Source organism: Pan troglodytes, chromosome 3, assembly GCF_028858775.2.
Source record: "Pan troglodytes isolate AG18354 chromosome 3, NHGRI_mPanTro3-v2.0_pri, whole genome shotgun sequence".
NCBI lineage: Eukaryota > Metazoa > Chordata > Mammalia > Primates > Hominidae > Pan > Pan troglodytes.
The window spans coordinates 7,331,931-7,359,912 of NC_072401.2; the positions used below are offsets into that span (position 1 = coordinate 7,331,931).

General features: G+C 50.4%; 1 protein-coding gene across 13 annotated transcripts in view; it reads left to right on the forward strand.

Moving 5' to 3' along the window:
• The window catches only part of TBC1D14 (TBC1 domain family member 14), a 122,177-nt gene extending 97,400 nt beyond the window's left edge, over nucleotides 1–24,777 (forward strand). For 6 of the 13 annotated variants that reach the window (XM_003950284.5, XM_526514.8, XM_063809348.1 and 3 more), the window contains 5 exons: nucleotides 1,526–1,597; nucleotides 2,293–2,421; nucleotides 6,056–6,165; nucleotides 16,654–16,912; nucleotides 21,991–24,777. In XM_003950284.5, coding sequence (XP_003950333.1) covers nucleotides 1,526–1,597; nucleotides 2,293–2,421; nucleotides 6,056–6,165; nucleotides 16,654–16,912; nucleotides 21,991–22,056 — 636 coding nt within the window. In that variant the 3' untranslated portion in view covers nucleotides 22,057–24,777. The remainder of the gene's footprint in view (nucleotides 1–1,525; nucleotides 1,598–2,292; nucleotides 2,422–6,055; nucleotides 6,166–16,653; nucleotides 16,913–21,990) is intronic. The other 7 variants (XM_054682745.2, XM_016951272.4, XM_063809352.1 and 4 more) reach the window with 3 other exon arrangements.
• Nucleotides 24,778–27,982: the final 3,205 nt, after the last annotated feature.

Consider the following 27,982-nt stretch of genomic DNA (forward strand, 5'->3'; position numbering starts at 1 on the left):
CTAAAAAGAAAGCAAAGAACAGTTGAGGGGGAGAGTGGAGAGCTATGTCCAAAAGCAGTTAAGGTCATTTATTATTTGTTCTTTTTTGAGACAGAGTTTCGCTCTTGTTGCCCAGGCTGGAGTGGAATGGCATGATCTCGGCTCACCGCAGCCTCCGCCTCCCGGGTTCAAGCGATTCTCTTGCCTCAGCCTCCCGAGTAGCTGGGATTACAGGCACCCACCACCATGCCCGGCTAATTTTTGTATTTTGGGGAGAGACGGGTTTTCACCATGTTGGCCAGGCTGGTCTCGAACTCCTGACCTCGTGATCAGCCCACCTCGGCCTCCCAAAGTGCTGGGAATACAGGTGTGAGCCACTGCGCCCAGCCGCATCATTGTTTTCATTTAAGAAATGACATTTAGCACCAAAGTGAGATGGAAGGATCGAAATTACAACGGTAGAAAACCTTTGAAGTTGAACACATTTAGCTTTAAGAGAAGTTCAGTGTAATGCTCTTGTTTTCTTGTTTAGCCTTGGCCTGGATAAAACTCTGTTACAGTGACACTAGTCCTTAGACTGGCGTTTGGTGCCACTGCAGACCGTCACCCCCACCCTAGGCCTGGATGCTGGCATTTTTACCCTCTCATTGCTATTTTTCCTTTTGTCCCTCTGTGATTTGGAACTGTCTTTTCTTTTACTTAGCTCTTTTCACATGCTAGAATATGATGGTCTGGGCCATGGCATTCTTTTGTAAGCCACCTGTGGTCACCTGTGGAGTGACTTCTTATCTCTCACCATGTGTGATTTTTATTCCTTGTGTTAAATGTAGGTACCTGGTAGACATAGACAGTAAGTGTTTGGGACTGAACCTGTCCTTTTGTTGTATCTTCTCACATGCTAACTTCAGCGTGAGGCATCTCTGCACTTTCTTCTGTGCTCCATTGGGGAAATAATTCCAACAATTGACTTTTTGGAAGCAGTTATAAGAGCAAGTGGAAATGTTAGAGGGGTGGAAGAGCTGGGAGAATGTTTAAACAAAATGGTAGCCACCAGGACTTAGAAGAGTGTATTTCCTAAACTTGCCATTCAGAAAACCAACAGAAACAAGGAGAGTGATAAGCCTGGGAAGAGAGGCAGAAAGGATAGTCAGGATGTGGGGCACAGCGGGAGACGGCCTGAGTGACACTGAGTAGTCACCTGCTTTGAAGAGCCCCCGCATACCTGGCTCTCCTGGTGGGCTTTGAAAGGGAACACAGTTATACAGCAGGAGCCAAATAAAGGATATTTGTCCAGGGTGGTGCTCCTGCCTGGCCCTCCAGCTTCTTTTCAGAGCAGTTACATAGCGTGAGCTGCAGACTTCCCTAGCTGTGAATGGGTAATTTGTTAAATTCCATATGCATATAGAGCTGCTGGCATCATGCTTGGCATATTTCATAATGCTGAAAATAGCAGGAGTGGCAGCGGCAGCAGTAGTAGTATCAGATGTTCGTCTGAGCACTAACAGTACTCATGCATGTGTTGTTTTTGCTGTGTTGATCCTTTTAGGGTGGTCCATATCATGACATGTTGCACAGTATTTTGGGCGCTTATACTTGTTACCGGCCAGATGTGGGTTATGTAAGTGAAGTTTCTCAGTATTTTATAATGTTGTTATCTAAAAAGAAAGTCAGATATTGTCCAGCACGTGTTAGCTGCAAATGTCATGCCAGTGCCTTCGTTTTTGCCGAGGAGTATGAAAAGTCTCGTGGTAAGTGAGTTGACTCAGGTTCCTCTTAAAGAAATTGAGCTGTCGTGGCTGCTCTGGGGCATTAATCACATTTTAATTGAATGCAATTTTCATTTTTGGCATGTGACTTTTTTCCAACATTAAATCAAAGAAGCCTTAACCACGTTAAAAGCAGCAACCATTAAAAAGCACTGCTGATACTTCTGTGGCTTCGCGGATGTGTGTGCGCATGCATGGTTTGATATTAAGCTTATCGAGATAGATAACACATGTCTACAGCACCGGGACACTGGACATAGGAAAGAGCAGTATTTCAGATGCCGTGGGCCTAAGATGGCTGGTTTCGGGTTTTCCATTTGCAGGGTGGGAGCAAGGGTGGGAACTGAAGGAGAGCAGGCCGGGTGGCTGGGGTGGCAGAGTGGTGGTTCTGAGTGAGGGCAGTTCAGCGTTGGGTGGCCGGAGGAGTGGGGCAGCTCTAGGGACACTTCTAGTGTGAGGGTGGTAGGTTTGTCTTTGCTAAAAATGAACGCACTACGGTGACCCTGTGGCCACTGTGATTGTAACGTGCCTTTCTCTCCTCTCTCAGGTCCAGGGCATGTCCTTCATAGCGGCAGTGTTGATCTTGAACTTAGATACTGCAGATGCCTTTATTGCTTTTTCTAACCTTTTGAATAAACCCTGTCAAATGGCGTTTTTCAGAGTGGACCATGGCCTTGTGAGTATCCTCTGTGTTCGGGCCCTGAGTACTGTGTCTTTAAATGTCAAGAGTTGCTTACTCGTCTGTGTTTTCAGTGGAAAAAAAGAATACATTTTCTCTCTGTGAAGAGATGTTTAGAGTAAGCAGCACTGTAAGGTGGAGGATGATTTTGAGCAGTGTATTGCATGGAAGCTGAAAAAGACATGGTTTGTAGCCGTATGTCTGGGTTTCTTAATACGTTCTCTCAGAAAAACATTACCTGTATTTTTGAAAATGTGTTCTTTTAATGAAGGAAGAAGTGTGGCTCCTGCTTAAACTTAACACACACTTGGTGTCAAAGTCACAGCTTGATGGCAGTGCCCATGTTTGGGCCTGTTGGGTAGAACGTGTCGTAATCGAGCGGTGTTGCTGCTCGTTGTCACCCTGCTTTGTGAAGTGTGCCCCACTCGGGAGAAAGGAGACACGCTGGAGACCATACTCCTTTATTTTTTAAAAGGCAGCCATTTGTTTAGTGGACTGCTCTAGTCTTTACGACACTGCATAAGTGGGAGGCGGTGACAGTGGGGGGTAGGGTTTACATGCCTCCCAGATAAGCCCTCTGCGCAGTTCAGGTGAGGAGATAAGGCTCAGAGTGAAGGGACTCGTTCAAGGCATGCAGCTGGTAAGTGGAGGAGCTGAGATTTGAATCCGTTCTGGTTCCTAAGCCCTTGTTCTTCTGTAGCATAGAAGTCACCAATTTAATAAGCCCATCAGGGTTTTTTTTGTTTTTTGTTGGTTTTTTTTTTGGCAGAGTCTTGCTCTCTCACCCAGACTGGAGTGCAATGGTGCCATCTCAGCTCACTACGACCTCCGCTTCCTGGGTTCAAGCGATTATCGTGTCTCAGCCTCCCTAGTAGCTGGGATTACAGGTGTCTGCCACCATGCCAGGCTAATTTTTTGTATTTTTAGTAGAGATGGGGTTTTGCCATGTTGGCCAGGCTGGTCTTGAACTCCTGACCTCAAGTGATCCACCTGCCTCGGCCTCCCAAATTACTGGGATTACAGGCGTGAGCCACTGTGTCCGGCCATCAGTGTCTGATTTGCTGATAATTATTACCAGTACTTCAAGACTAAAATGATCTAATACTTTAGATCATCTAGGGATTATTTCTTCCTTGATATCTTAAGGTTTACTGAGTATGTCTTGCTCAGATAGTACATACATAAAGTATTTAAAAGCTGTTGGTTGGCCGGGCATGGTGGCTTACGCCTGTAATCCCAGCACTTTGGGAGGCCGAGGAGGGCGGATCACGAGGTCAGGAGTAACACACGAGGCCTGGCTAACACAGTGAAACCCCGTCTCTACTAAAAATACACAATAATTAGCTGGGCGTGGTGGCAGGCGCCTGTAGTCCCAGCTAGTCGGGAGACTGAGGCAGGAGAATGGCGTGAACCTGGGAGGCAGAGCTTGCAGTGAGCCGAGATTGCGCCACTGCACTCCAGCCTGGGCGACAGAGCGAGACCCCATCTCAAAAAAAAAAAAAAAAGTTGTTGGTAAATTTGGTAGCTATTACTGGGACTGTAAATTGGCAGAGTCCTTTTGGAAGACAACTTGGTATTAAGTATCAATAGCTGTAAATAGCATTGGTGTGCAGTTCTGCTCATAAGAATCACTTCTAAGAAAGTCATAAATGTGGACAAAGCATTATGCACAAAGATAGTCATTACACACTTATTTACAATTGTAAATGTGAGAATAGCTGAAATGAGGTTAGGAGAATGCAGAATGGTAAATTAAAATTTGGTAAGTGATCAGTAGTGTTGCTTACAAAGAGCTGCATTGTGAGAAAGTGTTCAAGATGTTAATTCAGTGTATGTAAGATAAAACGTAAACTATAGTGACTATTGTATTTAACAATAAAAGGAAATATGCCACAGAATTACTAGTGTTTATAGATTTTTGAATGATGGATTAATAGTGTTTATGTGTTTCCTAAGTTATCTACAGTGAGTGTTTACAGGTATGACTTTCATAATCAGGTAAAAACTTACCTTTCCAAGAAAAGTAATGGTCAGAAACAGAAAATAAATCTTGAGGAAGCGTTCTTACTCTTGAAATAACTCATTGGCACAGTATATACTGGCCTTACGTTGCTTGTGATATTAATTCCTGAAAATAATTCTTGCATGTAAATTTAATTTTATCTTTTTATAAATAAATAAATGATTCCCATCTAAGTTTCTGCTGATTTTGAAGATAAGACCCCAGCTTTCTCTTTGGAAATGTGGTAGAAATTGTGCCTAGGAATCATAGCTTGTATTTTGAAGGAAAAACCATAGAGTCATAATGTTGAGTGGGGTCTTCATGACAGCAGCAGGTTTTCTCCCTGGCAGCCCTGTTGAACTTAGGACTGTGTGACTCTGCTGGGGGATGTTCTGTGCGCTGGAGGATGCTTAGCAGCTTGCCAGCCTCCATATCTCCGTGCCAGCAGCACCTGCCCCCAGTTGTGACGACCAGAAGTATCTTCACATTGACCAATGTTGCCTTAGAGACCAAATCACTCCCTTTTGGGAGCCACCGTCTACAGTAGAGCCCCTCCTTCGGATGCACAGACACCAGAGTCGTGATCTGCCCCCAGGCGCCCAGCTGGTGAGCACTGGAGCAGAACTGGGCCACCATCAGACGGGTGCTGCCCCCAGTCCAGCTGGAGTTCTTTCTGCTGTCAGCACTGCTTCCCAGCTTTGTACATTTTGCTTCCTTAAAAAACCGTCCACCGTTGGAAAGCAAGTTCCATAAACTACGGGCTGTAACGCCCTCCTTTCCTCCTTTCCCTGTAGTGTTTCCCCCTCGTTGCATTCAAAGGTGTGCCTCTGTCAGCTGGAGGGGTGCTGCCCTTGACTCAGACATGAGTCGTGTAGCCCCCTGCAAGTGCCAGGGGTTGGACGAGGCATGCCTGCTTTTCCAGATACTTCTTTTTTTTTTTTATGAGATGGAGTCTCGCTGTGTCGCCCAGGCTGGAGTGCAGTGGCGCAATCTCGGCTCACTGCAAGCTCCGCCTCCCGGGTTCACGCCATTCTCCTGCCTCAGCCTCCTGAGTAGCTGGGACTACAGGCGCCCGCCACCACGCCTGGCTAATTTTTCGTTTTCGTATTTTTAATAGAGACGGAGTTTCACCGTGTTAGCGAGGATGGTCTCGATCTCCTGACCTCATGATCCGCCCTCCTCGGCCTCCCAAAGTGCTGGGATTACAGGCATGAGCCACCGCACCTGGCCTCCAGATACTTTTACACGTTCATATATTCCTGGTTTTTAGGAAAGAGTGAGTCTGTACAGGCTCCACCTTTGCAGCGGGACAGGCACAAATTCATTCCCAGCTTCACCACCTACAAAGCTTGTGCCCTTATTTGGCAAGTTCCATAACTGCTTTGGGTTTCAGTTCCCTTTTCTATGAATTGAAGAAGATGAGGTGTGGCTATTGATGTCATTGTGAAGATTAGAAATAGTGCTTGTTTATAATTTGAATAGTACCTACAATAAGTTGCCATTCAAAGTGTATTAGTAATTACAGAAGAAGGTAACTCTTAGAGTCTAAAGATAAACATATATTGACTTTTTTGTAAATTGGAAACTTGTGCAGATAGTTTCTGAGTAAATTTCATATTATCTCCCTAGATGTTGACTTATTTTGCTGCATTTGAGGTATTCTTTGAAGAAAATTTGCCGAAATTATTTGCCCATTTCAAGAAGAACAACCTAACTCCAGATATCTACCTAATTGATTGGTAAGACTGGCTTTTCCCTGTGTTTTCAGAGCGTTTCTCAGCCCTTGTCTGTTCTTCACTCTCTTCTCTGCCAACTTCTTCATGGCCCGGCTGAGTCCTCATATCCTGCTTTCCAGCCTTCCCTGATGGCCCTGCCCATAAACATCAGTGCCTCCGCCTGGCCCTCCTGAATTCCCTCAAGGGGAGAAATGGTATCTTGGGCCTGTTTGTTTCCAAAGTGCTGTCCATTCCTTAAAGGACCCGTCCTAAGCACCCGGCCTGTGCAGGCCCTCGCTGGGTATAGAGGTGGCCTGAGGAGCAAGGGCAGCGCTTGCCTGTCAGGAGCTCCTGGCTTGTGGGAGACACGTGTGTCCATGGGCACTGTCCACGTGAGATGAGTGCCGTCTTGGAAGGCAGGAGGTCCTGGACCCAGCACAGGGTTCAGAGTACATAGAGCAAAGGTGACAAGTGCATGTGCCATTCCAGAGTCAGCGGGCACTGTAGCCAGGTCTGGTGGGGTAGAGGTTGAAAGTAAAGGGCAGAGGACGGCAGGCGATGAGGTGGGGAGGCCAGGTCACGGTGGCTCTTAGACCCAAGCTCTGAAGCTTGGGCAGGATTGCGGGGCCAGGGGGAGTGGGAGAAGGCTTCTGCTGAGGGTGAGGGTGGGGCATATCCAGCGGCGAGTTTTAAGTTACCTGGAAGGCAGGAGAGCCTGGGAACAGAGAGACAAATTAAGGGGGGAAAAGCTGAAGTAGGTGGAGAGAAGGCCCCGTGGAAATATTGTGGGTATGTCAGAGAATCATGGTCAGCTCTTGACTGCGGTTGGGGAAGGGGTTTGCTGATGCCTTCAGCTGAGACCAAAGACAAAGGGAGAAGATTCGGCCAGGGCAGTTAGTGGATTTGACTTCAGATGGGTGATTTTGAGGTGCCTGCGGGACATGTGAGTAGAGGCATCCTGAGACAGATACAAGGATCCTGAGAGGTCTACGCAGCAGCAGTAGGCCAGGCAGGTCTTCATGCTGTGGTGAAAGGGGTTGCTGAGGATGGGGTGTGGCTGTTAGCCCAGAGAGCACCATGTTTGAGGGCCAGGTAAGAGGGCTGGGAGACCTGTGTGTGGAAGGGAGCAGCCTCTCAGATCACATGGTGGGAAGAGGGTGCCTCTGGGATCCAGCAGCCCCAGCCCAAACCCAGCTTCTCCCATTATTGCCTTGTGGTCTTGGGGAAGGTTGTGAAGCCCGGCTGAGCTCCCGGTTCCTTATCTGGAGGCCACAGTAATTCACCCCACAGGGTGCTGCAGGGTGACCGTGCGGCACCACCTGACTCATAGAAGGGGCTCCGCAGAAGTAAAGGTACTATTCGACCAGAAAGGCACGTTCCACTAAATCGTATGGTAAATGTCCAGCCACTGTGAACAGATAGCTGGCTGGTTTGGTTTTGTTGTTGTTGCCCACTTTCTTCAGCAGGGAAAAGGCCTTCTGGAAGGTAAAATTCAAGTATCATTTGAAAGGAAGCTGACCCCTTAGCTAAAGCAGCCTTGTCTGTGCCCTTAAGAGTGCGCCTTTGGGATTCTTGGTTTGTTGCTTCTGTCCCAAACCCTGGACTGTTCTCACTCCGCTGACCTTTGCCATGAAGGACGAGGTTTTGGAGGTTGAATCTTGTAGCTGAAGCTACAGGACAGTGAACATGGGGCCGTGAATGGCGCTGGCGGGGATGCTGGGCTGGCCTGCCTGGCTGTACTGGATAGAAGTGTTTAGGGCCTGCTTTAAAGGGGACCTTTATTCAGTAAATGGTGATTTTCTTCACAGCTGTGAACACAAAGCTCCTGCACAGGCTGCCCCACCGTGTGCATTTGACTGCGAGCCCTGCCCCTCAGATTCCTGGCTGGGGCCCGCGGTACTGGAGGACGGGAGGGGATCCAGGCAGGACCTGAGCCTTTAGCTTCTCCCTTATCTGTTTTAGGGCTTCTGATTAGTTTCTTAGGATTCTAGGCCAAAAGTCAATAGTGTCTTTCAAACTTTCCCACCTTTACTTGCAAAAGGAAATGTGTTTTAAATTGTGACCCAATGTTTGCAGAAACTTAACACGTACGTATGCTGGGAACGGTGGTTTCATGACCCAGTACCTAACCCTGACCATGTGAAGCATTCTGAAGTATTGTACTTTGTTCTATTTATTCCAAAAAATGCTGGTGATAATCTGCTTTCGTTGCCTTCATGATCCACTGGCTGTTGTCTGGGTCATGCCTGGCAGTGTGAAAAGTACAGGCCTGGAGAATAGTGTTGTCTGCTTCTGTCCCAGCGTGAAGATGGTTGTAATCCATGTAGGGGCAAAGACAAAGGGCACCTGCGTTTTTTGACTCGAGTGCTTCTCACACATGCTGTCTTTGAACCCTTGGAACAACCTCTCCAAGTCCAGTGTAACACTTGTGTTTTATAGAGGAAAAAAGGCTCAGGGCGGGGTGCACTAGCTCACGCCTATAATCCCAGCACTTTGGGAGGCCCAGGCGGGCAGATCACATGAGGTCAGGAGTTCGAGACCAGCCTGGCCAACGTGGCGAAACCCCGTCTCTACTAAAATACAAAAATTGGCTGGGCATGGTGGCGCGTGCCTGTAATCCCAGCTACTTAGGAGGCTGAGGCACGAGAATCATTTGAACCCAGGAGGCAGAGGTTGCAGTGAGCCGAGATCACACCACTGCACTCTAGCCTGGGTGACAGAGTGGGCCTCTCTCTCCAAAACAAACAAACAAAAAATAAAACTGAGGCTCAGAGAGGCAGAGTGCCTTGGCCAAGGTCCTGATGCCAGCCAAATGCAGAGCTGGAGTCCAGACTCAAGTCTACCCGGCTCTAGAGCTGTGTACTTTCCCTTAGAGTCCTTTCTAAGGGGGTTTGTGTAAGGCAGTGTCACCCGTATGATGGGTCCCATAGCTCAGGTTCCAGAGACAGGAATAGCATGTCGAGTGTAGAACATGGGTTGGACTGTCAGTAATGAGCAGTGAGGCAGAGTAAATGAAAAGGAAGTGGCAAGGGTTCTTCACTGCTGAGGCCTTTGTGCTGTGAGCTGGTTGGTGCTCAGGGCCTTGTGAATGCTGTCCACTGTGCTTTGATGAGGCCTCCACAGGCCTTATTCTTGAAGTGCTGACTGTGTTCTAGAATAAGCACCAGCTAGGATACAGTCTGTTTTCGCAGTTCCAGTACAGGGCAAGGCATATAGAAAGGCCTTAGTAAATATTTAAGTTGAACTAAGCACAGGAAAGCCATGTATTCATGACTAATTTCCTGAGTCAGCATTTATTGGTGGTCCGCAGTGATTCAGGCTCCTTGTTGGGTGCTGACAGTGCGGTGAAAGCTCAGATCAGAAACAGGTTGGGCAGTAGGGAGGAAGCAAAGGGGAAGAACAGACTTTACATAAGACCTGTCCTAGAAGCTGCCATTTCAGAAGCACTCGTCACTGTGGTCTTCAGTGTTCTGGAGCAGGTGTACCTATTTCTGGGCACAGAAGAAGTCACTGAGGCCCACTTCTCAATGTCACATCCATGGTGTGAGGTCCAGGTTGGTCTGCCTTCGGGGTCTTTGCTGCTTCTGCTACATCAGACCACCTTTCCCAGAGACACGTCCACACCCATCACACCTGGGCCTGCCTCCACATTGTGGGTCTGCACTGTTCCTGGCGGGATATAAAGCATGCTAAGTTCCAGGGCTCAGCAGCTAACTGCCTGAACAAGAGAGCCTTCCTCCTGCTCGCGGCAGGGGCTGAGGGGCCTGTGGGTGTGGCCAGCTCAGCATCCTGGGTGGGCTGTGTGGGTAGCCCATTAAAATGGCTACACTTCAGGTCAGAAAAATCTCCTGTCCTGCCACACTGCCTGCCCACCAAACCTGCTTCCCACCGCCCCAGCTCCACCCACTCTCTGAGGGTCCCCTCTGTCAGCTGCTGCCCCTGTGGTAAAGCTTCAAGAGTGATCTCTGTGTCCCCAGTGCCTGGCCCCATGCCTGGCTCAGTGTCCTAGGTCAAAGAATGCGTCTGTGCCTGAGGGTCACCTTCCTCGGTCCCTTTTCCAGTGCACCCTGTACGCTGCCTAACCAGTTGCTCATGAGGAGTCAGGGCTGAGGGTTCGCTGTTCTTCCAACACCGCCTTCCTGGCCCTTCTTTAATTGTGGCTTGCCACTCCTGCCGATGAGGCATGCGGATCAGAGCAGGGGCCCCTCAGCTGTCTCCGTCTTCCTACAGAGTTTTCAGTGTTTCGACTGTCAAGCATCTACATTTTGTAGGACTGACTTTAGGTCATTTCACTTCTGAAAATATTTCCCATTGCCGTCCAGTGGCAGAATTATCTAGAGGTGTGAGTGAGCTTTATAATAAATAATCTTGAGCTAACAAAAGAATCGGGGACTACATTCCATGTTATGGTTAGCGTTTCTGAAATTATGTTTAATGATCCTTGGAGATGCTGTCATTGCCTGGAGTTTCCATCTTTTTTTGTTGTTGTTGTTGTTGTTGAGATGGAGTCTCGCACTTTCACCCAGGCTTGAGTGCAGTGGTGGATCTCGGCTCACTGCAAGCTCCGCCTCCCGGATTCACGCCGTTCTCCTGCTTCAGCCTCCTGAGTAGCTGGGACTGCAGGCGCCCGCCACGACCCCCAGCTAATTTTTGTATTTTTAGTAGAGATGGGGTTTCACTGTGTTAGCCATGATGGTTTCGATCTCCTGATCTCGTGATCCTCCCAACTAGGCCTCCCAAAGTGCTGGGATTACAGGCGTGAGCAACCGCGCCCAGCTCGAGTTTCCATTTTAAAGGAAAGGTTCAAGGGGGAGTGACTGTTGGGAGGTTTCCGTTTCCGCTGCCTCTTGCACTTGGGTCATCTCTGGCCCTTCAGTTCTGGGGTACAGGTTGCCCCAAGAGTGCCTTAGGAGCCGGGAGCATCGTGCTGAGCACGTCTGGCGTAGGCTGGGTCTTTATGGGCGTGTGGAGGAGGGAGGAGCGTCCCCTGCCTACACTGGGGACCTGCTCGAAGGGAGGGGCAGCAGCCTGTGCATCGTTGGCACACCTTGGCCTGGCTGAAGTGGGAGCCTGCATTCTCACGCGGTGCTCATGATATTTACTTCATGTCTCTTGGCCCCTGCCAAGTGCTGGGACAGAAAGACTGGAACCCCGCTGGGCTCAGGTTAGGGAGGACTCTGGGGCACAGAGGTGGGTATGTGAACCCCGCTGGGCTCAGGTTAGCGAGGACCCTGGGGCACAGAGGTGGGTATGTGAACCCCGCTGGGCTCAGGTCTGGGAGGACTCTGGGGCACAGAGGTGGGTATGTGAACCCCGCTGGGTTCAGGTTAGCGAGGACCCTGGGGCACAGAGGTGGGTATGTGAATCCCGCTGGGCTCAGGTTAGGGAGGACCCTGGGGCACAGAGGTGGGTATGTGAACCCCGCTGGGCTCAGGTTAGCGAGGACCCTGGGGCACAGAGGTGGGTATGTGAACCCCGCTGGGCTCAGGTCAGGGAGGACTCTGGGGCACAGACGTTGGTATGTGAACTCCTCTGGCCTTAGGTTGGGGAGGACTCTGGGGCACAGAGGTGGGTATGTGAACCCCGCTGGGCTCAGGTCAGGGAGGACTCTGGGGCACAGACGTTGGTATGTGAACTCCTCTGGCCTTAGGTTGGGGAGGACTCTGGGGCACAGAGGTGGGTATGTAAACTCTGCTGGGCTCAGGTTAGGGAGGACTCTGGGGCACAGAGCTGGATATATGTCTAATTGCTTTCAGAATCAAGGTGAGCGCAGTTTATGGGTTTAACTAAGTTTGAACTGAGTCTTAAGTAACCATCTCCAACTTTTAACAAATGGGATTGTGTGTTCGGAGTTTAATGTTGCTTTATTTAAGCTTCACAAAATCTAATGAGGCTCAGTAGTAACTCTGTTCTTACCTAGCACTGTCTAATCTAACTGTTGATGTTTCTGGGAATACAGGGAGCCCCGTGGTTGGGGGAGGGGCTGAGTGCCATTCATGAGCCATCCTGGGGGTGAGGGCTCCTCCTTAGCAGCTGGTCAGGTTGGGAAAATGGGGACACAGCTAGAAATTGGTAATGTTGGGCCTTGAAGGTCCAAGTCGCTGGTTTTGGCTTCTTAATGGGTGAGACTACCCGGTGACTTTCCCTTTTACTTTAAGCTAGATCTGCTTTTCCACAGCCTCCCTTTATTTGGTTGAGTTTTTTCTTGTTTTGTTTTGTTTTCTTTTCTTTTTGAGACGTATTGTCACTCTTTCCAGTCTGGAGTGCAGTGGTGCGATCTCGGCTCGCTGCAGCCTCCGCCTCCCAGGCTCATGCAGTTCTCCTGCCTCAGCCACCCGAGTAGGTGGAATTACAGGCGCATGCCACCATGCCCAGCTAATCTCCCTTTATTTGTACTGTCCTCCTCTGTAAAATGGAAAAGACTGTTGTACCTCCTTTTGGGGTTGTAACAAGGATTCAGTTGAACAGTCCCTGTAAAAATGTATGAAGCGAGCACTTTCTGTTGTGTGCAGCCCGGGGCCCTCATTAGTAGACAGGGCAGAGGCCAGTTCTGTTCCGTGGATGCCGTCTTCCTCCTTCACGACAGCCCTGAACTGCCCTCGTCCTTACCCCATGGTGCTTCCTTGCCTCTAGCAAGCTCAGACAAGCAGGCGGAACAGACCCGGCTAGGTAAGAATTTTCTGGAAGTTGTGAAGACGCATCAGCAAAAACTGCCCCTTTCCTCCCTCACGTATCATGGGGGAAACAGATACGCAGCTTTTGTCTGGGGTCTTTTCTAAGCTGAGAGACACGTCATTTGTTTAGCGACATAGAAATATATCATTTTGGGCTGGGTGCGGTGTCTCATGCCTGTAGTCCCAGCACTTTGAGAGGCTGAGGTGACAGGATCATTTTAGCCCAGGAGTTCAAGACTAGTCTGGGCAACACAGTGAGACCCTATCTCTACAAATAACTTAAAAATTAGCCGGTGTGGTGGTGTGTGCCTGTAGTCTGAGCTACTCAGGAGGCTGAGCTAGGAGGGTCACCTGAGCCCAGGAAGTCTAGGTTGCAGTGAGCCGTGATTGTGCAACTGCACTCTGGCCTGGGCGACACAGTGAGACCCTGTCTTAACAAAAAGAAAAGAGAAGAATTATGTTATTTTGCATTAGTTGAAGTTGTACTTGAAATTACTTTTTTTTTTAACTTTTAAAAACATACTTTTATTTATTACTTTTAAAAAAATACCATTTTTGATCTACAGCGCAATAATATGCAGTGGTCAGAGGCAAAACGTAAACATCTTTTGGGAGAGAAAAACCCTTGAATTCTGTCTTCCGACCGTGGGTGGAGTAGTGAGCCGTCTCTGGGAAGGCCAAGGGGCCCTTCCCGTCCTGCTTCTGTGAGCCTGAGGGCAGCAGGGGAAGGGGGACCTTGAACCAGGAGGGCCGTGTGGACAGTAGCCCCCTTGTTCCGACTGGTTCTGATCCCATGGCAGGGCTTCTTTGGGGCCAGGACAGAGCCTGGTGTACCCCTTCAGTGGCCTGTTCACGGCTGGCTTTCAAATCTAAATGTGGTTTAAAATACAGCCCACATTTGGAAGCTCCTGATAATGATGTGGGAGCACCTCTGAGCAGTCCCTGCTGGAGGAGAGAATGGGAGAAGAGGAGCCTCAGTTCAAGACTGTGGGGCGGGGTGTCTGCCCTTGAGGCACTTCCAGCCTGGAGCAGGGGACAGAAGTGGCTTAGGACGGTGCGGAGCTCTTGGAGTGGAGTCCAGGGGCTGGAGAGGCCATGGGGAGCCCTGACTGGGGCAGAGGGCCTGGGAGCTGCTTGCTGAGAGGCCTGCCAGAGCCTGCAAGGCCCAGAAGAGGCAGGATGGTGTGCAAGGCAGAGGGAAGTGTCCAGGAGTGTCAAGAGCGTCCCTTCACTGGCTCAGTGTAAAGGAAGATGAAGAATGCCAGGGCCTCATGAAGGAGGGTGCGTGCAGTGCAGCGTGAACGTTTCAAGGAAACTTGGTCCAGCCTGAGGGTCAGGAAATGACCTTCCAAGAAATAGTGACACACAGCATGTGGGAAGAGCCTGCAGGGGACAGAGGCTGATGCCAGGAACAAGCCCAGAGGCTGCAGTGAGGAGCCAGGCATGGTCGCAGCACGGCGTCAGCAGTAAGCATGGCCAGGAGGTGGAAGCTCATGGGATTGGAAATGGGTTTGTCTCATGGAAATGCAGAGCAGGGGGCATCGTGGGCATAGTGAATGGCATTCTGGGTCATTCCAGTGGTGACTTAATTTTATAAAGTTCATTACCTGTCTAGAGTAACTTATGGAGACTCACACATAAATCTCAGCTTAAGAATATTATGTTAAATTAAAAAAAGAACAAACTTTAGTTCTTTGGGCTTGGGGGGGTACATTGTAGAAATCTCTTTTGTTCTCTGCTATTAAAAACTATATGACTATATATATAAAATATGTATGTGTATAAACTATATAAAAACTGTTGTTTTGGCTGGGCGTGGTGGCTCACGCCTGTAATCCCAGCACTTTGGTAGGCTAAGGTAGGTGAATCACGAGGTCAGGAGTTCAAGACCAGCCGGGCCAAGATGGTGAAACCCCATCTTTACTAAAAATACAAAAATTAGCCGGGCATGGTGGTGGACGCCTGTAATCCCAGCTACTTGGGAGGCCGAGGCAGAGAATTGCTTGAACCTGGGAGGTGGAGGTTGCAGTGAGTCGAAATCGCACCACTACTGCACTCCAGCCTGGGCGACAGAGTGAGACTCCATCTCAAGAAAAAAACAAAACAAAACAAAAAACATTGTCGTCTTTCCCCATCCGTTTTTTTCTCAGGACTCTGCTTTTTAGCAGATGTAGGGAGAGTCTGATTTCCATGTGTGAGTGGGCACACAGAGATAGTAGTGCAGGCCGAGTGGACTCTCCTGCCCTTTCTCATAGAGTTAACAAGCGTGCTCTCCAGGTACAATTGAGAATATTCTCTAGACTAAGGAAACAAAAGATCTCTTTGTTCTTTCTTGAACTGTACTTTCTAGACCAGGTGGTGAAATGGTTTTCTGGTTTTGAAATAGCAAGAAGCTCGGGCTGAAGGCTTGTGATTTTAGAATCAAGCTTCCTACCAAGCCTGCGACGGTGCTGCTGCCTCATGGTGTGTGCTGAGGCTCAGACATCAGAGCGTGGGCGTTGGAGTCAGGTTCAGAGTCTGGCTCGGGACTTACTGATGGTGAGACCTGGGTCCGTTTAGCTGTTGTCCTGAGGCGCGGTTCTGTCAGGTGTAGTGAGATGAGAGAGCACGTCTCCCGGGCATTTCCTGACGCATAGGGTGTCCTTCCGGAGGGGCTCACATAGCACACAGCGCCCGGTGTGCGCCCAGCTTCTGCTCTTCCTCTAGGTGCGGGTTTTCCCTGTCATCTGGCTCTCCGTTCCCTCCTCTGAGTTGAATGAAGTCTAGATTTTTAGTCCTTCCTGGACCTTTACTGTTAGAAGGTTCTGACGAGGGACAGCCTGGAACATTCCTGCTCTCATCTAGGAGCTGTGGGCTCTGTGCAATGCACGTCCATAACTGCATGTCCTCGGGACCTGGAGGACAGGCTGCATCTAATGGAGCACCCCCCGGCCGGAGTCCACTGTGGACAGAACCCATGCCCCTGTCACTTGTGAGCAGGTTGACCAGTGTGCGGGATTTTCTGTGGAATCTGTTATGGGAAAGTCAGGGTCACACTGTGGAAGCTTTAGTGGCCTGACCTCCTGACCGAGTCAGCCCCTCAGGCCGAGTCTAGTGCCTGCAGTTCAGGGGCTGTGTGGGCCCAGCACTGTCTCTGTGCCAGCACAGGAAATACTGAACTCTGGAAGAGAGGTCCTCCAGGAGGGGTGGAGATGTCCTCACCCAGCTGGGGATCCCCACCTGTACCGAGCACTGTCAGTGTTGGGCAGGTTTTGAGAGCCAGGAGCGTCTGGGAAGTCCTGCCGCAGACAGGGCGTTGGAATTCAGCAGAGATTGCCGGACAGGGCACTAGATGTGGAGCTAGGGTGTGCCATGATGAGCACCAGGCTGGGGACCAGGAGCCTGAGGGCACCCAGAGGAGGAAGGAGCCTCGTGCATGCTCCCAGGGCGAGGGGAACCTGTGCAGTGGCGCCAGCATTGAGCCCCATAGCCAGGAGGAGCACCTATCGTACGCTTGCTCTGTGGGTGGCACGGGGTACAGCGGTCCCTAAGACAGGATGCCTGCCCCCACAGGGTGAGCACACAGTAGGGGCTCAGCACATATTCCTTGCAGGCAGGAGTCGTTGCTGTCAGTCATTCGGAAGCTGTGTGCTGCATGATTCTGTGCGGACGCTGATAGTGCTGTGTCCTGAGCGATGTTAGAATTACCCTTCAATGTGAGTGCAGGCCTGGCTCTGGCCCCAGCTGTTGCCTGAAAGTGACTAGGGGAGTGTTTTTCATGGAATCAGACTGGAATTCACTGTTCTTTCTTTGTTAGGAGAGATTCAAAATCTGAAAAATTCCAACTTTTACCCCCTAGGATCTTTACCTTATATAGTAAATCTCTGCCCCTCGACCTGGCCTGTCGTATCTGGGACGTGTTCTGTCGCGATGGGGAAGAGTTCCTGTTCCGTACGGCCCTGGGCATCCTGAAGCTGTTCGAGGACATCCTGACCAAGATGGACTTCATCCACATGGCCCAGTTCCTGACCCGGCTGCCCGAGGACCTGCCCGCCGAGGAGCTGTTTGCCTCCATCGCCACGATCCAGATGCAGAGCCGAAACAAGAAGTGGGCTCAGGTCAGCGGGCTTTGTGTTCTTGGCTTCCCACAGCGTAGCTGGCAAGAGGCGCGACTCAGGAAGGCCCCTACGTAAAGTGCTGTCTGAGGACGTAGCCCCTTTGATGCAGTCCCTGGGCTGGAACTGAGGGAGGCTGGGTGGAGACGTGGCTGTGCCACAGGGCGTCTTGGCAGGTCGCCTCCTCTTTGGGTTTCTGTCAGCTGGATGGGGTGTGGATAATGAAAGCCTTCCCACCTCTTCTGCAGTGGCATTGGGAGGGTCAGCACTTTTATCATTATAGTGCTCTTTACATGTTAGAAAGTACTTTGTAAGCCACGTCCCCTCCTTTTTAAAAAAAATAATGCCAGAGACAGAAAGCAAAGTGGACCCACTTACTGAGCCCCGTGGCCATGCCCTGTGGCAGGCTTTTGTGTGTGTCCTTGAGAAGGAAGTGGGATTACCCCACTCTTACAACAAAGGGAGGCCCAGAGAGGAGGGCACGGGTCCCTCCTGGGTCTTCCCATGCGCTGCTGTGCCCTCTCTGGGCTGAGTGCCCCAAACAGCGGCGCGGATAGTCCGTATCCCTTGGCTTCCCTCCAGGCATCCCTCCTAGGTCCTGTCCTCTGTGGGATTGACCTGCATTTTCTGTTCCGAGTCTTTGTCATACTAAAAAGGAAGAAAAAACCAGTTTGGGTTCTTGATCCTGCATACACTCAGCATTGGTTTGAAGTCCTTGTTGATTGACGTCTATGAAGACTTTTCCTTTTCTGTACGTGCTACACCATGCCTGGGGGATTTCTTTGTTTTGAGAGAGGGTCTCGCTGTGTCATCCAGGCTGGAGTGCAGCCCCCGCCTCCCAGGCTCAGGTGACCATCCCACCTCAGCCCCCCGAAATGTCTGTTCTTGATTTAACTTTTTTTTTAATTAATGGAAGATTTAAGATATTTACAAAACTAGAACAGCATAAAATAATGCACCCCACACGCCTGCTCTGCAGTGTCCGTGACTGTGGAAGCGCAGCAGCTGTTGGAGCTGCCTCCCACCTCTCCCCTTCCCACCATATTGAAGCGAGTCCCAGGCACCGTGTCACCTGTTGGTGTTAGCGATCTCTGACTCATATGGGCTCTTTTAACATAACTGCAATACCGTTACCACTCAGCTACTAACTCCTTCCTATCATCAGATATCCAGTTTTCAAATTCAGATGTCATAAATGGCTTTATAGTTGGTTGGAATCAAGATCTAAATAAAGTCTATGCCTTGTGATTGTTTGAAAGCTCTGTTAAGCCTCTGTAATACCTATGCCACGCCACTTCTCACTTTTTAGCCCTCTCTTGCTTGCCTTTATTTGTCAAAGGAAACAGGTCATTTAGGCTGGGCACAGTGGCTGACACCTGTAATCCCAGCACTTTGGGAGGCCAAGGTTGGGGGATCACTAGAGCCTAGGAGTTTGAGACCAGCCTGGGCAACATAGTGAGACCCCGTCTCTACACAAAATACAAAAATTAGCTGGGCATGGTGACGTATATCTGTAGTTCCGGCTGCTAGGGAGGCTGAGATGGGAGGACCATTTGAGCCTGGGAGGTCAAGGCTGCAGTGGGCTGTGATTGTGCCACTGTGCTTCAGCCTAGGCAACAGAGCAAGACCCTGTCTTAAAACAAAACAAAACAAAACAAAAAACAGGTTGGCCAGGTTCAGTGGCTCACGCCTGTAATCCCAACACTTTGGGAGGCTGAGGCAGGTGGATCACGAGGTCAGGAGTTCAAGACAAGCCTGGCCAAGATGGTGAAACCCCATCTCTACTAAAAATACAAAAATTAGCCGGGCACGGTGGCAGGCGCCTGCAATCCCAGCTACTTGGGAGGCTGAGGTAGGAGAATTGCTGGAACCTGGGTGGCAGAGGTTGCAGTGAGCCAAGATCATGCCACTGCACTCCAGCCTGGGCAATAGAGTGAGACTCCATCTCAAAAAAAGCCCAAAAAAACAGGTCATTTGTCCTGTAACATTTCCCACTGGGGGAGAGTTTTATGGCATATACATATATCACCCCCCCCACACACATCACACACCTATACGTACACAATCACCCCACACACACAATCACCTCCACGCACACACATTGCACATCCATTCACCCCCTCACACACCCACAGTCACCCCCCACACACCCACATATACACAGTCACCCCACACATAGACACGCACAGATCACCCCCACGCACACTCATTGCACACCCACACAGTCACACCCCTACACCTCACACACCCAGTCACCCCACACACACATCACATACACATACACAATCACCACACACCACAATCACCCGACACACACATCACACACCCACCCACGCATACACAATTACCCTACACAGTCACATCCGCACACAATCACCCCACACACATCACACACCCCCACAATCACCCCACACAATCACACACCCACACACAATCACCCCCCACACATCACACAACCACACACAATCACCCCCCCCACATCACACACCCACATACACAGTCCACCCCACACACATCACACATCCATACACAATCACCCCCTACACATATCACACACCCTTAAATACACATTTACCCCACACAGTCATACCTACACACACACAGATCACCCCCACGCACACACATTGCACACCCAGTCACCCACAATCACACACATACACAATCACCCCACAGTTACCCACACCCACAGATCACCCCCCACACACACATTGCCCACCCCCCACACATAGATCACCACTTACACATCACCCCACACACACCCACACATAACGTGCACACATCACACACCTACACATTGCATACCCACACACACACCTACAGATCACCCCCCACTTACACCTATCACAGCCCCACACACACGTCACCCCACACATCACACCCACACGTATACATTACACACCCACACACCTCACATGCACATACACACCCACGTACAGGTGCAGGTCACTCCCTGCGTATCCACATACTGCACACCCACATACACAGGAAATGATTAAACCCAGATGAGCCATTTTGATCCTTGCATTTTAGGGACTAGGTAAAAACTATTGGTTAAAACTGGGTCAGATTATTTGACCGTAGGACATTGTTATTAATGGGATGGTGATAGGAGTTAGTCTGATGATGGGGGTGGGGGGCTTGGGCATCAGTGACGTGCTGTCAGTTTTTTTTTTTTTTTTTTTTGAGACGGAGTCTCCACCCTGTTGCCCAGGCTGGAGTGCAGTGGCGCAATCTTGGCTCACTGCAACCTCTGCCTCCCGGGTTCAAGCGATTCTCTTGCCTCAGCCTCCCGAGTAGCTGGGATTACAGGCACCCGCCTCCATGCCCAGCTAATTTTTGTATTTTTAGTAGAGACGGGGTTTCACCATGTTGACCAGGCTGGTCTCAAATTCCTGACCTCGCGATCCACCTACCTCAGCCTCCCAAAGTGCTGGGATTATAGGCGTGAGCCACCACACCCAGTCCAGGCATCAGTAACTTTTATACAGTTCAGGTCTCATGGGACTTGTGGTCCATGCACATTTCTCTCAAATCCTGTGCTTAAGGTTAAGACACTGGTGAGCTTTCTTTTTCTTTTTCCTTCTTTTTTTTTTGAGACAGAGTCTCACTCTCATTGCCGAGACTGGAGTGCAGTGGTGCGATCACAGCTCACTGCAGCCTCAACCTCCGGGGCTCAAGCAATTCTTCCACCTCAGTCTCCCAAGTAGCTGGGACTGCAGGCATGTGCCATGATACCCAGCCAATATTTGTTTGTTTGTTTTTGTAGAGATTTGTTTGCTTTTTTGTTGCTGAGGTTGGTCTCAAACTCCTGGGCCCAAGTGATCTTTCTCCCTTGGCCTCCCAAAGTGCTGGGATTGCAGGCATGAGCCACCATGCCCAGCCATGAGCTTTTTCAAAATGACTAAATGTTTATGTTGAGCCAGCAACCCATTTACTTCAAGATGCAGGGGGACTTTATCTGCCATTATTCCTTTTCTGCACCTTAATTGAAACCAAAATGCTTTTACTTTTAAATTTGTGACTCAAAGTGGCATGGTTCCTGGCCCCAGGCAGGTAGCACTGTGTTACCAAGATTGTCTTGGTTTCACCCTTGGACTTTGAGCACGTCACTTCCGTACATGTCTGTTGTTCAGGCCCCTCATGTTGGGGCATTAGCCTTCCAGAGTTTGTCGCGTGGGCTAAGCGGGTGCTGGGCGCGAAGCGCTGGCAGAGTTCTCTGCTTGGCATGCAGCCTGTTAGTGTTGCTGCAATTGCTAAGCAGCCACAATGGCATGGAATATCTTTTAAAAGAAGGGTGTTGGCCTGGCATGGTGGCTCAAGCCTGTAATCCCAGCACTTTGGGAGGCCAAGGTGGGCGTATCATGAGGTCAGGAGTTCGAGACCATTCTGGCCAATACGGTGAAACCCTGTCTGTACTAAAAATACAAAAATTAGCCAGGCGTGGTGGCACACCTCTGTAGTCCCAGCTACTCAGGAGGCTGCGGCAGAAGAATCTCTTGAACCCGGGGGTCAGAGATTACAGTGAGCCGAGATGGCGCCACTCCACTCCAGCCTGGGTGACAGAGCGAGACTCCATCTCAAAAAGAAGAAAAAGAAGGATGTTGACCAAGAACTGTGAGAACAGAGGAGGGAGCAGGCTCTGGGTGAGCTCAGGAAGGCAGGCAAGAGGAACCAGTGCCTTGAGGCCTTCTCAGGTGGCAGGCTTCCTGGTGGAGGAGGAACAGGGTGGCAGGAGTGCAGCGGGATGGGCACAGAGCTTATTAGCATCCTAGCATTCAGGCCTGGGCTTCCTGGGTGGCCACTGCAGGACCCCAGTGAGGCCCCCAGCTGTGCTTTGACGTGGATTCTGTGGCCGGCTGGAAGGAGTGCAGCTAGCTCACCAGGCCAGAGAGGGCACGGGCAGGTGTCCATGTTGGAAAGACCACACAGGACGTAGGAGCGGAAGACCCTGGAGGGTTGGAGGCAGTGGAAGTGGGGAGCCCGGGGACCCTGTTAGGAGGCTACTGCTGTCTCTGCATCGCTGCTGTCAGGATCTGTGTGCGTGGTAAGTTAACCTCAGCTGTCTTCCCTGTGACTTCTAGGTACTGACTGCATTGCAGAAAGACAGCCGGGAAATGGAGAAGGGAAGTCCGTCCCTCCGACACTGAGGCTGCAGCGGGAACTCGCACTCGGCACCAATCAGAGCCCCATGCCGCGGCCCCTCTGTTGTTTCCGACTGACACCCGGGCAGCCGAGAAGAACAGACGCTCTTTAAGTTTGATTCCTAACACTGGAGTTGGCCTTAAACAAAACAAACACAAAAACTTTTAAAGAATTAAACCAAGGCTTAGCCTTAAGCAGCTCAGTGGAAGGATGAGCTGCTGCGGACCACAGCCAGCCACTGCATCTGCTGCACAGTTGAACGATGGGCAGTGGCTCACCCCCACTCCTTTATTTCAGCAAAAGCTAATTAAATTGTAATGTTTCTATGTCAACGACTGGGAAGTATGTTACAGTCTTAGCCAGGATGCATGAGAGATGTTATTTGGGAGACTTGAGATGCTTTGGCTGATATTTACATGTTTTCGATAAGAAAGGGATCGCTGATTGAGTTATTGAGATAGTTTTTCCAGAGCTGGAGGTCACGTTTCTAAAACTCACCTACGAAAGATAGCATTAAAGGAACAGGGGCTCTCTGAGGATGGCCACTGATGTGTGTTTGTGGATACCTGGGCATCGACCCAGCCTGCAGGTGAGCACTGGGCCATGTTGCCTTGACACAGTCACAGTGTAGAGGCTGCAGGTGCACACGTGGGCTCCAGTGGGACTGCGCTCCGGGAGACTGCTCCCTGGCATCGGTCCTGCGGAGGTGGGAAGTTCGAGAGGAGGAGCTATTTGCGAGGAAGCCCTGTGGCAATAGAGATAGGCTTAAAAGCGGAGAGAACACAGAGTGGAATCAGCCCCCTGTAAGTAAAAGGGTAGAGAAAGAGATGTGTGGCTGGGCCCTCTCCCACCTGCCTGTTCGGTGGAGGCCGGGGCAGCAGCCCAGAACAGCACGTGTGGGGGAGGTGGCCCCTTGTGCCAGCAGTGGCTCCTCTCTGCCTTTGAGCCCTGCACAGCTGGACCCATCCTAAGTGCCAGTGAGTCCCTCACACATTTGACTTTAGAACGTGTGCTTCATGACCCGTTGTACAGACGGAGGAGCGAGCAACACACGTCTAACAGCCTAGACAATCTCGTCAGATGCTCATACTGGACCATCAGCCTCCCCATTTTAGCTGACTTTCCCAGGGTCATTGGCAAATTTTTTGTTCTGTCTTTTCCTTGACTAATTGTAGAACTTTGTGTGAGGACTTTGATTATCCAGAATCACAGAAATGAACCATTTTGCAGCTGCGCAGTCTAAAGGGCAGACCAGTGTCTGGAAGCAGGGCCCATGTGGCGGTCCGCTGGCAGGCTGGTCCTGGGGAGCATTCTGCGGACCCGGTCACGGGCTTGGTTAGTCATGCGTACATGTGTGCCTTGGGGTGGTCTGCACTCCACGGCCCTTCTCAGCCACACTTCCCACCCCAGGGGGTGTCCCCAGGCTGATCTCATTTCTGATGTTGAGGGCTGTTTGGCTCGGTCTGTATAGCTTGTAACAGGAGCCTTGGGCCAGGGGCTGGGGAAGGAAAGCCGAGCTGGCATTCGTTTTCTGGACTTTTTATGTCTGCCATACCCGCTAATGCTCCTCTAGGTGCAGGAGCAAGTTGCTGAGCCAGTGGCTGTCCCCTGCCCTCCTTCCCAGCACTATCATGTGTCATGTTTCCCGGACTCTGCCCCTACATCTCAGCTGAATCTCCAGGGAGGCTGCAGAGCATCGTGGAGACCACCTTCTGCCTCGGCCTTTAAATGCTGACTCACCTCCTCTCGGAGGAGTCATCCTGTCTTCACGGGGGGTCCCGGTGGCCTCCAGACGTAGCCATTTCCTGACATCAAGATGTTGAATGTAATCCGGTCTGAGCTGGGCCTGTGGGAGGGGCCGCCTGAGGCCTGTGCGCTGTTGTCCTCGCAGATGTACTTATTTTTGTTCATGATATGGGCGTTCCGTTCCTTAAAGATGTATATATTTTCTTACTGTACATAAAGATGTTCCTTAAGTCATACAGAAGGTGGCGCGGCAAAGGGCCTTGTGCAGTGTGTTCAGATTGCCCCTGGGGATCTTCTGTGTCTTCAGCGCCCAGCCCTGCGTGTTCCTGGTGAAGCAGTTTCACATCAGTCTCTCCAGATAGCACTACGATGCATTCCGCTTCTGAACAGGATCCCATGCCAGTGTGGAACACCTTCCCAATCTTAGTTCAGAAGTGGCTTGTATGACCTGTTCAGGGCTCACATGAGGTCTCGCCAGTTTCATGGGTCCTCTTCAGAGGCCAGAAAGTTCTAAGTTCTGAGTCCCCGGCCAGGGTCCCTTAACACCTTGGCACAGAGACTGTTGGCAAGTGTAGAGGCTGCCTCTGTGTGTGGTTTAAGTAAACTGGAAATGAGACATTGACATGCTGCTTCTCCAGAGGTCTGCACACTCCACTTCACATGCCGTTGACTCTCACAGTCTAAGACTTGAGGTCCGGGACCTTTGTCCAGCCTGCACAGTAGAGTGAGGCTGCCTCTCCCGCCAGGCATTGGGATCCCATTTAGAAACGGCATTCACTTCAGAAGGTACTTTTTAACTGCTCAGTTTTTGACTATTTTAAATAGTTTGCTGAAAACTCCTGATAACACTTGCTACATATCATGTTTTAATTGCTTGTACAGTTAACCTTTAATTTTATTTAGTAAAGTGTATCAAAGTAGGACTTTTTTGAATTGTAAATACGTGGTTTTATTAAATAAAAGTCAATGTAAAATTGTTACTTATGTTCACCATCGTTTGTTTAAAGTTGAAGTTCTCACTTTGAGCATGATGCTGTTTGAATATCTTAAGATCCATTTATCAGACTGGTTAATAACAGGATGGTGCAGTGGTAGTTGAGTGAAGGGATTCGAGAGTTGAGTGTGCCCCTTGCAGGTTGGAGGGAGTCGCAACCTTGTACCCCCTCTCGAGCTAGCCCCTACCCACTGCTCCTTCCTGGTCCTGCAGCACCCTTCCTGGCGTGCAGCTGGTGCTTTTACTCTGTGCCAGCCACAGAACCAGGGGCTCTCCATGTTCCCTTCAGAACCTTCTCAGAAGCCCATGAATCAGGCACTGAGGTCTGTCTCCCCAGCGGGCAGTGGGGTGGCATGAGGTGGGGGTCAGTGGTGTGGTCTCAGGAGGCTGTGGCTGTGTGGTGGAAGGCTCCGCGAAGCCGCTGAGAACTGGGTAACACAGGGCCCGCCGTGTGGGTGGGCATCGCTCCGCTTCCCGAGGCAGGAGGCTCCCGGCTGGTGGGGCAGAGCCTAGGGCAGCTTTCTCTTCTGGCCCCTTGCTCCCAGGAAAATCCTTATGTGTGCTCCATAGCACTCTCCCCAGAGCAGATGGCGGCTGCCCGCTCTCCCGCCTCTCCCTCAGTGGCTGCTCTCCTCTCTGGGCCACTGTTATCTCCTATGCGTTCTCTGCAGGCCATGGTGAGAGGACGGGCCACAGGCGTGATGGTGGCAGCAGTCACAGCCATGCCAGGTGCTGGGCCGAGTGCTGCCTGTGAGTCATCTCTGCAGCTGCTCTGCGGAAGACAGGGCTATTGCCCCATTTTAAAGATGAGACACGGCAGGGCGGGGTGGCTCACGCCTGTAATCCCAGCACTTTGGGAGGCTGAGGCGGGTGGATAACGAGGTCAAGAGATAAAGAACTTCCTGGCCAACAAGGTGAAACTCTGTCTCTGCTGAAAAAAAAAAAAAAAAAAAAAAAAAATTAGCTGGGTGTAGTGGCACATGCCCGTAATCCCAGCCACTCAGGAGGCTGAGGCAGAATTGCTTGAACCCGGGAGGCGGAAGTTGGAGATCGCACCACTCCACTCTAGCCTGGCAACAGAGCGATACTCAGTCTCAAAAAAAAAAAAAAAGATGAGACGCAGGGAAGGATGTGCATAGACCCGGACAGTGGTCAGAACTGGGTTTCAAACTCCAGCCTTGTGACTCCCAAGCCCTTGTCAGAAACACCGTCTAGGGGAGGGGGCCTTTGCGAGCCTTGTTCTTGTAGGGCTGACCTCAACTCCAAGTGCAAGGTCTGGGGTGGAGCCTGGACTTACTTATTTGAGCGCCTCCTGTGTGCAGGCACCACCTGCAGAGGAAGAGATGGGGCCAATGGGGCTCATGGGCCAAGCACGGGCTGTGGTGGCAGGAGCTGTGGGATGTCTGCCCCAGAGGTAGCAGAGGTGCAAACATGAAAGGGGCCGGGATGCTTTCCTGAGTGCTGCAGCCCAGGGGAGAGGGGCTGATAGTTTACAAACCACCCCCGAGACGTGGAGCCTGCCAGGCAGGAAGGCACAAAGAGAACGGAACGCTGCACCAGTGCGGTGTGGAGAGGCAGTGTGGACCTTGAGACCAGCTGTGGGTCACCGGGGAGCCAAGGGAAGGGGCTGGCCAGCAGAGGGAAGCCTCAGAGCCAAGGGCTAGTCCTCAGATGGGTCCGTGTTAGGACGTGGAGAGGCTTGCAGGGTTCCCAGGGAAACCAGTGGATCTGCTTCGCGTGGTACAAACACAAAGCTCAAATATTTGCTCATATGACTCAGGCCCTTGCCTGCCTACCAGGAACCTGGCCACGAACTAGAGTGGCCAGATAGGTCTTTCAGGCCCAGAGTGCTGGCCTGCCCCATGGGCTCCCGCGAGCATCGCCTGCAGCCAGCCTGCTCTGGCAGCACCGGCCAGGGCCACACCAAGGCACTGTTTCCCCAGACTCGCTGCCAAAGCCCATTTTCCAGGATGCCTGAGCTGCCTGGGGTTCTATGTGGAGTGAGGGGAACTGCCTTCTCCCTAAGCATTACAACAAAAGGAGTTACTTGTCAACTCAGAAGCATCACTCTGGACTCCAGAACCTCACAAAGTTTATCCTCAAACGTTGTTCCTCCAGCTTCTTGCCCTGCTCTGGAGCTGCTGGTAGAAACTGCTCCAACCAAAAATAAATCCAAGTTTAAGGTGCAGTCTGGCCACAGGTTAAGACAGGGCCCTGGAGATAAATCTCATAACCAGTCATTGCCATTTAGGAACTCTGTGACTTTGGGGAATTTTCTTGAATTCCCTAAGCCTCATTTTTCTTTTCTGTTACCAAAGGTTAAAAAAAGTACCCAGCCCTGTCCACTGGCTTATGAAGATCAAACAAAAATAAGCTGAACTACTAATTATATTTTTAAAAAACACCCACAGAAACGTTGCCATGGGTTGGTAGACTCATGCGCTTCACATGGAAACCGTGTGAAGGTTTAAGTTCAAGTTATACTCTTGAACTTAAGAATTTTTTTTAATTTGGGATTTTCCTCCTAAATTAAGTACGTTTATTATATAAAATTTGGAAATTCAGAAAAGCATGAAGAGAGTTGTTTTTAATTGTACCACCTAGAGAAAAGATACTGTTTTTAAATTCTGATCTTTTTTTCCTATAAGTAAAATTTTCCCATTTTACAAATGAGTACATTGAGGCTTAGAAAGCTGAAGTATTTTGTCTCAGGTCCCAGTCAGAAGAGAGGTGAATCCAGCTCAGCCTGATTCCAAGGTCTTAGGAACAAGCTGTGTCTTCTCCTAGACAGATCCTCGTATTCACCTTTGGCATCCTGTGGGTGAAATGTTAGAATACATTGTCAATTTAAAAATTAGGGAGGGTGTAATTTTATTCATTAAAATATGTACATATTTAGCTGGGTGCAGTTTCTCACGCCTGTAATCCCAGCACTTTGGGAGGCTGAGGTGGGCAGATCACCTGAGGTCAGGAGTTTGAGGCCAACCTGGCTGACATGGTGAAACCCCGTCTCTACTAAAAATACAAAAATTAGCCAGGCATGGTGATGGGTGCCTGTAATCCCAGCTACTTGGGAGGCTGAGGCAGGAGAATCGCTTTAACCCGGGAGGCAGAGGTTGCAGTGAGTGGAGATCATGCCACTGCACTCCAGCCTGGGTGACAGAGTGAGACTCTGTCTCAAAAAAAAAAAA